Source organism: Podarcis liolepis (assembly GCF_965112155.1).
Source record: "Podarcis liolepis genome assembly, chromosome: 1".
Classification (NCBI taxonomy): Eukaryota; Metazoa; Chordata; class Lepidosauria; order Squamata; family Lacertidae; genus Podarcis; species Podarcis liolepis.
In genome coordinates this window covers 85,028,053-85,040,802 of record NC_139554.1, presented here as the reverse complement: position 1 = coordinate 85,040,802, position 12,750 = coordinate 85,028,053, and the positions used below count along the sequence as shown (strand labels likewise).

The 12,750-nt window shown below is 48.5% G+C and overlaps 1 protein-coding gene across 2 annotated transcripts in view; it reads left to right on the top strand.

The window, feature by feature from the left end:
• The first annotated feature begins 4,224 nt into the window (after positions 1-4,224).
• Positions 4,225-12,750, top strand: part of SPEG (striated muscle enriched protein kinase) — a 101,183-nt gene continuing 92,657 nt past the window's right edge. Inside the window, exon 1 of one of the 2 annotated variants that reach the window (XM_083471269.1) lies at positions 4,225-6,165. In XM_083471269.1, the coding sequence (XP_083327395.1) occupies positions 5,742-6,165 (424 nt within the window). In that variant the 5' untranslated portion in view covers positions 4,225-5,741. The remainder of the gene's footprint in view (positions 6,166-12,750) is intronic. The other variant, XM_083471270.1, reaches the window with a different exon arrangement.

Sequence of the window (12,750 nt, the reverse complement as noted above, 5' to 3'; positions counted from 1 at the left end):
GCAAGCAAATCAGAACGAACGCTCAATAAACAGCTTGTCGGGAAGGGCTGATGTTCTGTGGATTCCCTGTAAACAAAAGGAATGAACCACAGAGAAAGGCTATAAAAGGTCCATCTGGCGACACCCTTAGGCACATTGATCTTTTATGCTGCTGCTTTTCTGTAAGAGAAGATTTGTCATTCTTCCCAGAATTGTTTATAAGATTAAACACACACACACACATTTATACTTCTATAATTCCGCACACTGCCTGCATGGGAGAATACTGGGTAATGACACAAACTTTTGTGTGCCTCACACTATGCATAGGTGTCTTCATTACGAGCATGTGTGGCTTCCTTTCAGAGTAATTGTATCATGTGAACCAGCACGTGGTTGATTGCTCAGGGCTAAAAAAGAATATTGGGCAGTTTTTCGTCCATAATAGAATTGCACAGAAACAGAGAATTGTGGAGTTGGCAGGGTCCCTGAGAGTCATCAAGTCCACCCCCTGCAATCATAGGATCGCTTTATTAGCTAAGCTTCCTTCGCTGGTGCAATAACAGCCCCACCAAACACAAACTCTCATTAGCCCCGCATGTAAGCCCGTGATTTCTATCATCTTTATCTAATTTGCCAGAAGGCTCTTTTTCCTCATGCGGAATATCAGCTGCTCTCTGTTAAGAAAAAATAGGAGGGGCAGCTTTGCTCTTAGCATTTCTTGTGGGGGTGTTTGGCATTTTCTGAAGCACTGTTCAGTTTCACCAGGGTTCCCTGGGCCCCACATAGAACTCATCTTTATATTTTCCCTTGCTCTCTCTCTTTTCATTTGCTACACCATCTTCAAAGGCTTAAAGCCCCTGAGATGTGCTCATTTCCTTGACAAGGCTCAATAACAACTTTATTATATAGCACCTTCTGAGTGTTCAAAGCCCTTCACATACATTAGCTCAGAAATCCTTACAAGCCTACAAGGTAGGGTCCTATTGTTGGCATCCGTCTGTCTCAAGAGACAATGGAAGAGTGAGCCATCAAGGGTAAAGTCAAACTGCTGGAGAGTTGCAGTGCCTGCTGTGGAGACCAATATAGGAGAGGCATGTTTTATCGCAGGTAGGGTAGATGAAGGTTTCACTGCTACAGATGCACCAGGACATTTCTTCTTTCTGTGCTCCTCCCAGCAGTCCTTCCTCCTTTGACCACTGCTGTGGACGCACAATCTGAGTGTCTCAAGGCGCTGTGGTTGTCGGAAGGGATGATGTCAGCCTTCATGCCATGTTTGCAGACATCTTTGTAATGCAGAGTTGGTCTGCCAACTCAGCTCCCCGGAAAGCACCTCCTTGGAGATCCTGCCATCTTCCACTCTGTGGACATGACCAAGGCGGCATAAATGTCTTTGAGACAGAAGTGTGAAAATGCTGGAAATGTGGGCTTGGGAGAGCACATCTTTGTTTGAGACTCTTGTCCTGCCTTCCATTCATACCATAGTTCTTGTTACATTACAAGTGTTGTTACAATCCTGCCAAAGTTTTTAATTGTTTTCAGTGTTCTGCAAGGTAACTTATAAATTTTCCCTATTACTTGTTAAAGTTTTTGTTAGCCTACTGTACAAAAGTAAAATTCACCCTATGCTTGTGGCCCTGCCCACCACAGGTATGTGGCCCCCAGAAGGTTGCCCAGGTCAGAATGTGGCCCTTGGGCTGATAAATGTTCCTCGCTCCTGCCCTCAATAGATTGCAGGCAGGGCTTTCACCCAGAACAGAGATGGGAAATCATTCCACCCCTCCCCTCCAGCAAGTCTCTTTGGAAGAGACAAGGTTCTTTGGGGGCCCAAGCAAATAACTTTTAATTCAAAAGGAGTGCAATGTATTCAAAGGATCTGCTTGATCCAATGCAGCACATCCTTTCCCCTTCTTTCATGAGATCAGCTAAACTACCTGGCGCTCTACTTTGCAGTGAAAAAGGCAACTGATATCCAGCAGGTGGCAGCATAGTTCAACCCTTCCCCAGGCCTGGCACCAGGCTATGCAATAGTTCTCCACAATGGATTGAATCCCAGAGCAGGAGGGGCCTTATTTTGATCCTTTGCGTTCATTGCGTTTTATGATTGTTGATTATTGTTATCCATCAATTTCTCTCGGGCTGGTTTTTTACAATTATCCTACATAAGGCTGTGGGCTGCTCCTGGCTCCTCCACCTGTCAGAGCCTTCTGTAGCAAATCATGTAGCTGGAACCTACACTGATTTTACCACTCTGCCAATGTTCCTCCAGTGCAGAGTTTATCCTTCCTGTTTTCTTGGCCCTGGGCTCCCCAGATTTAGCAGATGTCCCCAAATCCTTGAGCCAGCACTATCTGGCTCTATGCCTCCCCTATTCTGTCTCTCTCCCTGCCTCCTTTTTCTTGCACTCTCAGGTCTCTGATCTGGCTTCATCTGCCTGTGCGTCCATAACCTTCCTCTTCCTCCCTCCCCCCTCTCTTCCCATCCAACTTTACCAGCTCTTACCAGCCTCCCTCTCTTAATTCATTACGTTTATGTCATGCCCTTCCTCCAAGGAGCTCATAGTGATGTGCATTGTTCTGCCCCCTCCAATTTAATCTGAACAAAAACCCAGGGAGGTAAGCTAGGCTGAAAGATGACAGCTGCCCCAGGTGAGCATTATGGCCGAGTGGGGACTTGCGCGTTCTCTCCATTCCTTCTCCAACACCTCCTAATTCTTTTTTTTATCTTCCCTGGCTGTGTTTCTTATTTCTCCTCTACCCCACCCACTCCACAAACACAAAACCAGTGCTATCTTCCTTTCTGCCTCCTGCTACAAACCAGATCATATTACCTCCCACTTTCTTAGTGGTATAGTAGTAAACGGTGCTGTGCAAGAGTCCTGAGTCATTTGTAAACCACCTTGTGATTTCTGGATAACCGGTGGTATAGATGTTTAATAAATAATAACAATATCAGTAATGATGATGATGAGGATGATAATGACAGACCCCTCCATAGCCACCTACATCCTCAAGAAGAACCCCAAAAGGCAGAGAGATGTGTTGATCAGTTATTATAGGTGTATATAATCACACACACACCACAAAGAGCAGCAGTACACAGCATGATGCTCAGTTTATTAGGATCAGCATGGTTGCACTCAAATGCAGTTTCCTAGGAGTAAGGAACCCAATAGTACTTATTTCTGACGGCAGAGGTTTAACTCTTAAAACATACTGAGCTTTGACAAAAAATTGTCAGCCGCAGCCAACTAAAATACAATTTTGCAAGGACAATATGTGTTACTGTTTAAACTTCTAGTGTGAAGAAGTAGGAACCCTATCTAAGAAAAGGAAGACCGTACCTAGCATCTAATTTTGTTCTGCATTCACTTTCTTCTTCTGTACTAATCTGTTACAAAACTCTAACACCCTGTGTACACCCATCATCCAGGCACTCTTACATCATTGTTCTTGGATTTTGAATAACTTTACAGACAGCTTTTGGAATATTTCAGTGATATCCCTTACAATATCAAATAAGAGTTTAAAGACAATGTGAATGATAAATTGTACTGTTTATATAGTATGTTTTCAGTGAGATAGTTCATTAGTATTTCAACTTAATTCACTGGGAGGCTCATTATAGATTGATAAAAACCATATTATTGATGTTATGTTATGTTGTTATGTTATGTTATAACATTGTGCAATAAAAAAATCAATATACAGGGAAGCGCAATCTATGGAATTAATGGGCAGAATTCAACATTGCACTGAGATGGACTTTCTCTCTGTGCAAGCATTGCAGCTTGCAAGCTGGAACAATCATCTCACTCTTCTCCCTGTGCTTTGTTTGTGGGGTCCCCCTACCCCGCAGCCAATTTTGGGGAGCATGAGGGTGTGCAGGGGGAGAAGTGGGAAGCCCTGTTGCATGGGGCTCATTGGCTAGGGTTGCCATATTTCAAAAAGTTAAAATAAGACACCCCAAAAATTGTTGAGCTTTTTTTTTACAAAAGCACCAATTTTTCGATTAACTTGCCTATGATCCAGGACGCATGGCAAAATCCAGGTGTATGGCAGCTCTACATTAGCTGAATTCCCCCCCCCCCATACCCAGTGTGGCTGGGGAAACCCAGTCGGATGGGCGGGGTATCAACAACAACAACAACAACAACAACAACAACACATATTGGAATGTATTTTAGAAATATTGGAAGCAGATTTAATGAATTTATATAAATTATTAAAGTAAGATTTTGGTGATTTGGGGGGTATATGACTAGGTCTAAATAGTAGTGGGTTATATAGATTAAGTAGAGTGCTATGCACACATGGTTAAGTAAGTGTGAAGCGTTATTAAATGTAGATATGGATTCTGCAGAGGATGTGAAAAAACTGTTACCAAAGGGTTTTCTATTTTGGGGAGTGGGGGTGGATAATGTTTTGAAAGATATGTACTCCAATATTCTTGTGGCCACTGGGCTACATGGGGAAAGCACACTTCCAAATTGTCACTATTTTGAGGGTGAGATCCCACCATATAATCAGGTGGCACCATTAGAGTGAATGGGGAGCTCTTGCACCACAAGCCCATTTCCCCCAAAGATTGGACTTTTTTTACAGCAGGGAAAGTGGCTGGGGGAAATGCACTGGAACACGTGTGGGATCAAAGGCCAGTGATAGCCATCAACCTAGATGGCTTTAAAAGAAGAATAGACAAATTCAGGGAGGAAAGCGCTACTGAGGGCTGCCAGCCACGGCAGCTATGTTGTGCCTCCACTAGTTCCCAAATGCTAGTTGCTGGAGACCACAGTGGAGGAGAAAGTGTTCCTGCGCTCGGATCCTGCTTGCACTTTCACCACAAGCATCTGGCCGCCCACTGTGAGAACAGGAAGTTGGACCAGGTGGGTCACTGGTCTGATCCAGCCGGGCTCTGTTTCTGTTCTTAAATCAGGACAAACGCTCAAGGAGCAGGCTGGGCCTGGAAGCTCCCATTGTCTCCCCAGCCAGTCTTCCAGGTGTCCCCAGTAGGGACAGGTAAGGGAGGGCTGGGCCTGAGAAGCCCCCAAGGCCTTAATATGGAAAGCCCCATCCTCCCATGTCTATCTTTGCGAGGAAAGCTAAGCCGCTCCAGTCATGCGCTCTGCTCTTCTCAGCTTGGGTCAAGGAATGTGACACATCAGATGGCAGCTGCTATTTGGGAGGAGGAGGAGCAGGGGGAGACGCGGGGGGGCATGTTGGAAACTGCATAGGGGCTGGGGACTCATTGGTCCTGGGCTCCGCAGAAAAGAAAAAATAGGGGGGTCCTTTGGGATAGGGGAGGCACCAAGTTTGCTAACAGGTAGGGAAAGTTTTAGGAGTTGTGGGTTGGGGAGAAGTGAGTGCTGGTGAGCAAACTCAGGAGGGCTGTCTCAGCCTGCACCAACCAGCCCAGCTCTCTTGAAGTGCTGGGATGGGCTGGCTGCAACCTGAGAGCATCCTAAAAATAACCCCCTGCCCGGCAGAGGAATGACCTTCTGGGACTTTGTCCGGCTGGGTGGGCAGGCACCTGGGGCTGCAGCGTCCATGCCCCCTGGCAGGTACCCAGCAGCCGGGGGTGGGAGGTCACATGCGCGCAGAGGGTGAACATCAAGCAAGGGGGACGGCTGCTTGGGGAGTGCTGCCAGGGCCCAGGTGGCCGGTGGGATTCCCAGCCTGCTAGAAGAGGGGCTTTTGTTATGGACTAGATCTGCAAGCCCAGGCAGTACTCGACGTGACAGGGTGTGCAGGCCCCACCGAGCCATGCAGAGATCTCAGGGGCAGAGCAACCTCCATCCGGCTGGGGGGACGGGACGGGGCTCAGGGAGAGCCCCCCCGAGCCCTGCCATCCCTCCCAAAAGAGCCAAAGTTGCGACGACTGAGCAGGGAAGCCCTGCTGCTGCTGCGCCGGTCTTCCTGCAGGAGCTGACGGACACAACGGTCAGCATCGGCCACAGCATCCTACTGAAGGTTGTGGTGGCAGGCAGCCCCCAGCCGCACCTGAGCTGGTACAAGGAGAAAGTGCCCATCGCATCCACCAAGGATCAGGACGGCCAAGAGGAGGAGTATGGCAGCCTCCGGATCTGCAGCTGCAAAGCAGCCGACACCGGGGTCTACAAATGCATGGCCAAGAATGAACATGGCGAAGCGGTCAGCAGCGCCACCGTGACTGTCGCAGATATGGAAGGTACGGGCAAAGTCAGAGGTGGTGGTGGCAGTGGGCAAAAGTGCTCTGCCTGGTCTCTGCACCGGCAGAAAGAAGCTTTCTGAAAGGATCGATGATTGCTGCTCTTCTCAGAGATGGGTGGCTCCAGGTCTTCAGACCTGTTGAGGGTTGAACCACAGCTAGAGCTTCTCCCTCTTTCCAGCACAGCCCTAGAAGTGGTGAAATTATACCTCAGACCATGCACAGAGTGAGTCAACACAGCAGTTTCCAAGGAATGCCTCTGAGATTAGAAGTGCAAGGGGTCCACTCTGGTTGTGGGCTCTTGGGCAGGCTTGAGCCCCTGCACCTCTTTAGAAGTGTATCAGAGGCATGGAACAGCCTCTGCCACAGGTAGAGGCATTGCAGGAAGAATGGGGGCTTCCTGCAGGCCGTGTTGAAGACTTGTCACCCGGTAAGCATCTGGGCCTTTTCCCTTGGATAGAACTGGGCAAAGCAGTGCTGTAGCAGCAGCAGCTATTAGATAGATAGATAGATAGATAGATAGATAGATAGATAGATAGATAGACAGACAGATATTATTAGGACTAAATTGGAAGCAGGAGCCCCAGAATCTATGCACTCCCCATACTTTTTGTCATTGCTGGGGTGCAAATTAAACATAAGGAAGCGAGTGTCTCTGAGCACATACAGAGCGGCAATCCCTATTTACAGAAGGGCCGTAGCTCAGTGGAATTGCACTTGCTTTGCATGCATAAGGTATCTCCATGTAGGAAAGCCCAGCCTGAAATCCCGAAGAGCTGCTGCCAATCAGTGTAGACAACACTGAGCAAGATAGACCACTGGCCTGACTTGTTATAAGGCAGCTCCATGTTGTTCCTAATAACCACAGCTTTCTCTTACATGTCTGCGATAAGGCTTCCCAGCAGCTCTGAATCTGGCTGCTGGTGGAATTTTGATGTTGAAATTAGGTAGCAGACCCCTGGAGGACCTATTAGGGTGCTTTGAAAGCTTGCAGGAGAATTCAGCTTGCGGCGCAGATAGTATCAAAGGCTGTGTTTTTAACTGCAACGCAAACCTGGCAAAGATAAGGGGCTCTAGACAGGCACATCCTTCCTACCCACTACGTGAGCACAGCAATCCGTAGCATCTGAAAGCTGAGTCCTTTCAGGAAATTAAAAATGCCTCACACTCTGCCGGCACCCTGCCACGTAGGTTGCTTCTGGCACCATCTTCTGAATCATCCTTCCCTCCCAGCATCCTCCATAAACTTAATATGATCTGTGGTTCTGCAGTGGCGCTGGGTGCGCAATAGAAGCTGAAGCTTACCAACCGAAGATTCCAGCTTGCGTCACAGATAGGGGAAGGTGGTGGTTTGGGTTAAAGTGGGCCCACTGGGAAGGTGGCAGCAGTACATAGGCCAGGACTGGCGTGTGCAGAGGCAATACATCCTGTTTTTGCATTGCAGTTCTGTGATCTCTGCTCAGATTTAGGGTTAAAGTTGGGCTTACTGGGTTGGAAAACACAGAGAAAACACCCTTTCCCCTTTAACAGTATTAAGAGAGGCGTAGAAGGGAAATACTGCTAGGTGTGGTTCGCTTTTCTGAGTCGGCGTCAAGGACAGGAGAGGCAGAGAAACAACCCTTTCTGGTTTGGCAACTCTACTGTTGATGTGTTAGGGAGGCCCCTGCCATCTTTGCAGCCTTGGGGTCCCCACATTCCTGAAAAATCCCATATTTGTGTTACAAACACATTTGGCGCCATCTCTGGGTTGTGTTCTCTGAGCATCATCCAAACCACCAGAGAATCACATGGCAGCTGTTCCTCTTGGGAAATTGATGGCACTGGCACCCATTTTGTCAGGGAGGTGAAGGTCATAACCTGGATGGATACAGATACATCTGGGCCAGGGGAAAAACAACCCTGGCCCTAATATGGCCCAAAAGTTTCACAGGGAATGTGTGGACGGGAGCCTTGTAAATTTACCACCAACCCCATCCCTTGCCCTCTTCCACATTCAGCATCTGCAGAGAAAACAAATATGTTCAAATCCTCACACTTTGTATAATTTAGACAGTCTGGGGAGGCCTACCTTCTTCCTGGGCCTCCTTTGTTAGACACAGGTCCAGAATGAGCATCTGGAACACTTGGGTAAATGCCAAGCTAAAAAGGCCATGGTAGGATCTGCCCATGTTGAGGCAGATGCCCCTTCAGCCCACTTGCTTGCCTATTTCCTCTGCTCTGAGCTTCCCTGAGTCTGGGAAGCCACCAGCCGTGTTAAACTGCTCAAAATGCACCAGTCCACTCCAAGGCATTCTGGGAAATTCAATATGGCAAGGGATTCCTCAGAGCCAGTTAGCTGCAGCTTAAGAAGCCGACTGACCAGGGGTGGGGATGATGGCACTCAACTTCGCAGCTACTGGTAACAGAGAAGAAACAGAGGAGTTCAGTCTTACCTGGTTGAGTCAGCCATTTTTCTTATGCTGAAGGGTTCCCCACTCACCACTATATAAGATGATGTGAGGCTAACCGAGCATAATGTTGCTTTCCTCCCTGTAAGAGGGAAGGATCGCACGGATTAGGCCTAAGGGTGGAAGGCCCATCTCTAATGTTACCTTATGTGCTTGGTGATGGAGGGTATGAAACCTTTTCCTCCATCACAGGGAGACAACTCCTGCCCACAAAGTTGTTGCTCCTCTGGCTCCCACACATTATGTTCATTTGTTTGTGAACTTGAATGCAGTGTGCAAGGAACAAATGAATGGTTCTTATGGGAAAGAACCTACAGCAGGGATGGGGAATCTGTCGTCCTCTAGACCCTGTGACTGTAATTCCCATCAGTCCTAGCCAGTACAGCCAATGCCCAGGGTTAATGGGAATTGTAGGCTAACAGCCTCTTGGAGGGCTATAGACCCCCCCCCATCGCTGTTTCTCTTAACACAATGTAGGTTTGCAATGCAGATTTAAGGCTGCTCTGTTCCCACTGGAGGAAGGAATTTACTTTGCTTACAGGACAGCTGGGCACACTGCAGACCCCAGGGCTGGTGAGATTACGCCCGCCCACCATCCACATCTGTACTGTACATACAATTTGGCATATAGGTGTTTGTTGTTGTTTGCAAATGTGTGTCATGGGCCTGTGCCCTGAATCTTTTAAATACCGCCTAGCAATGCCCCTGCTTTCAATGTTGCTTAGCAATTATCCCATTCAGGTGTTCTTTATGTGTAGAGAACCTACACACAGAGGAAGAAAGCAACAGGACTGCACTGCTGGCCTCAGCCCCAACATATTGCATGGCTCTGGCCATGCCCTCTGGATACTCGTGCATGGGCTGTCTGCACGGGGAAAGTTCTACACCGTAAGAAACCCTGTGCAGCCAGGGTCTCTGATCACGTGGGAGCCTATGTGTGAACAGCTGTTCGCACATAGGCTTTCCCTAGGCAGGTGTCTGGACTTCCAAGACACATAGAAGGTGCCACATGGATGTTGGGCGTGAGGCCAGCAATGTCATCATGCTCTGACCTCCATGTATATGTTCCTGCATGCAGGCTTCCTATAGGCATCTGGTTGGCTACTGATCCGGCAGGGCTCTACTTAAGCGCGCACAATGTCTGAGGGGGGACAATAAAAAGCAAAAGTGTTGTTGCTGTTAGTATGTGGGTCAATTCAATTCCCACCTCATGCACAATCCTCCCAGGACTGGCCCCGGACATCTTGCCAATTGCAAGTTGCATGAGGTGGAGTGCATGAGGTGGAGGCGGTGCTGCCACTCAGCAGGACCAAGGTGGGGTGAGGTGAGGTGGATTGATGGTGGTGGCAGGCATAAGTGTGCACACACCTGGACCCACAGCTGTCAACTTGGGACATGCCTACCCCTGCTGCTGCCCTGCCACATCCTGGTCCCAGCAAGCAGCATAGAATCATAGAATCATAGAACTGGAAGTGTCATCTTTTTCAATCCCCTGCAGTGCAGAAAGATTTTGCCCAACACGGGGTTCAAACCCACAACCCTGAGCTTCTCATGTTCTACCAGTTGAGCTATTCCAGTAGCCCATTCCATTTCATTACCACAAGCCAACGAGACTGGCAGCTTGATCTTACTTCAGTACTCACAGCACCCTCCCCTGCACCGCAGGGCATCAGGCAGGCAGTGGTGGCTGCTGTCTATTGGTAAGGTGTAATGCAGGAGGCCAGCAGTAGGTGGAGCTAGAGCCAATGACAGTCAGAGCCAGTTAATTCTGTTTTGGACTCCACCTGCTGATTTCTACAAGGGGCAACCATAAGACCAAGGAAGAAGATGGCGCTAGCCAGACCCCTGGACTGGTTGCAAGTAAAAGCAGGCGAGTGCGAGCTCGATAAGGGCAGGCTGAGGTGGGGGGGCAGTTGCCCATTTGACCTAATCATGGACCGGCTTCCACTGGCACCAGGCTAGCTTTTGGGTGCAGAGCAGGACGCAAGGTACACACAGCTCCAATACCTAACCTCTGCTCCCTGCCCTCAGCATCCACTTCTTGGGTAAACCACCCCACTTTGCCTACATCTGATGCTCAAGGTTAGAAGTTGCCCTTTCCTGCCTATTTTCCTTAAGAACAATCATTGTTCAGTGCAGAAGTAGTAATGTAGAACTAGGTGGTGTGGTGCAATGGGTCCATGCATCTGGCTATTAACCAGAAGGCTGGCAGTTCAGGCCCACCCAAGGATGGCTGTGGGCTGGATTCCAGCATTGCAGGGGGCTGGACCAAATAATGACCCTGAGAATCCCTTCCATGATTCTATGATACTAATCCAGGGCTTCTACTAAGAGTATCCCACGGTATTAGGTAGGGGTCTGGTTGGTACTGATAAAACAAGAGCCTTCTGGGGGTGGAGGGAATCCTACTGCTGATGTCAATTAGACCACCTTTATCCAAAATGTACAAGTTACCTTTCTGGATCAGAACCTTTTTCGTTCCTAACCATGACCAGCCAGATGCTATGGATTGTAATAGTCTGAGGAAGAAGAGGATGGACATCTCATTTTGTTTATGCCACCAACCCCACCCCATTTTCAACCCAGAGGCAGGATCCAAGCATGAGGAGGAAAGAAGCACTTTATTGGGGATCAGAGATCCAGGGGACCCCAGCCCAGGTTGCCGGGAAGCTGAAGCTAAATTGTAGATAACGCTTGGCAATGTTTGTGCAAGCTGACTTCCCTGTAGCTGTGCACCTACTGTCCAGATCTTTTGGGGTTTTTACTGGAGCCAATCAAAAGCAGTGCTTGAGCAAAACAAGCAATATTCTGAACAGCGAGTCATGGCCCCATCTCTTCTTTAGAACCGAGTGTGTGCTTGTGCAGTTAAACTAGGAATTCTCATTTGAGAGACAGAGAGATCTGTGCCTGTGTGAAATGCTCTCCCAGGGACTCCCAGTCCCAGAATTTCTTGTTTATCGGCAGAAGGAAGGGGCAGCAGAAAGGAAAGACCAACAGCTAACATGATCACGGACTACATTGGTCACATTCGCACTGTACAGTTAAAGTACATTTAGGGACACTGATAATTCCACATTTGAAGTGATATAATTAAGCTTCATCATGATTTGGGCTGGGTGGGAGATGAGTTTTCATCTAATATCTGCCTGCTTGAAAACCTCCCACAAAATACTGACAGTCTGGAGGCAGCCCCTGTTTTCCCAAAACACAATGCCTCCCCCCAATGCAATTGTTCTGCAGTACAGTGGGGTAGAAGAAGAAAATTATCTGATGGCCACCATGTGCTTTTTACCCAGAATGCCACAGAATGACAAAACACTTGGGCCATCACGATTTGGGAAAATTGCTATGGTGGCTGCCGTTGTAGGTGCAGAAACAAAGGTACTCTTGGGCCTCAGCTGGCATCATTTGCTGTGACGTGGTGTCTCCAGCTGGAGAGAGATGATGGCTTAGGGAGACATAGGAAGCTGCCTTCGACCAGGGCAGGCTATTTGTCCACCCAGCCTGTCTATGTCTGATAATGACTCAGGGTCTCAGATGGAGGCCCTTCCACCACTACCTTCCCCCTGATCCTTTCCAATGGCGATGACAGGGCCTGGACCTAGGACCTTCTGCATGCAAACCAGGTGTCCTGCCATGGAGCTGTGAGGCCACATAAACAAGATCACTGCCTGCACTGAAATTCAAGCCATGGCCTGCTTGGCTCCAGCTGACACTCCTCACCACACTGCTACGCTACCTCTATTCAACGTGGCCAATACCTTATTGGAGTTTTCAGCCAAAGTCCCTCTCTGGAGCCTGGTTTTAATTTTTATTTTAAGCCAGCCCTTTGTGTCCTTGCTATGTGCACCCTTCTCCTTCGGCCCCTTCCCTTTGGCAGCCGTCAACAGTGCTCTCATTCCACCGCCCTTCACTCTCCTCCTCCTGCAGCCTTTCCGCACTAACTCCTCATTTGCCAAGGACTCACCTGGTCCTTTTCATCTCTCTCTCTCTCTTTCTGACTTGGTGCCCAGCCTTTTTGTATCCATGCTGCAGTGCCATCCTTGGGGACAAACCTTGCAAGAACACCTAGTCCTGTGCTCTGCTCTGCCTTGCCAACCTTCACAGGTGCTGACTTCAGGGCTGATTAGCTTAACAA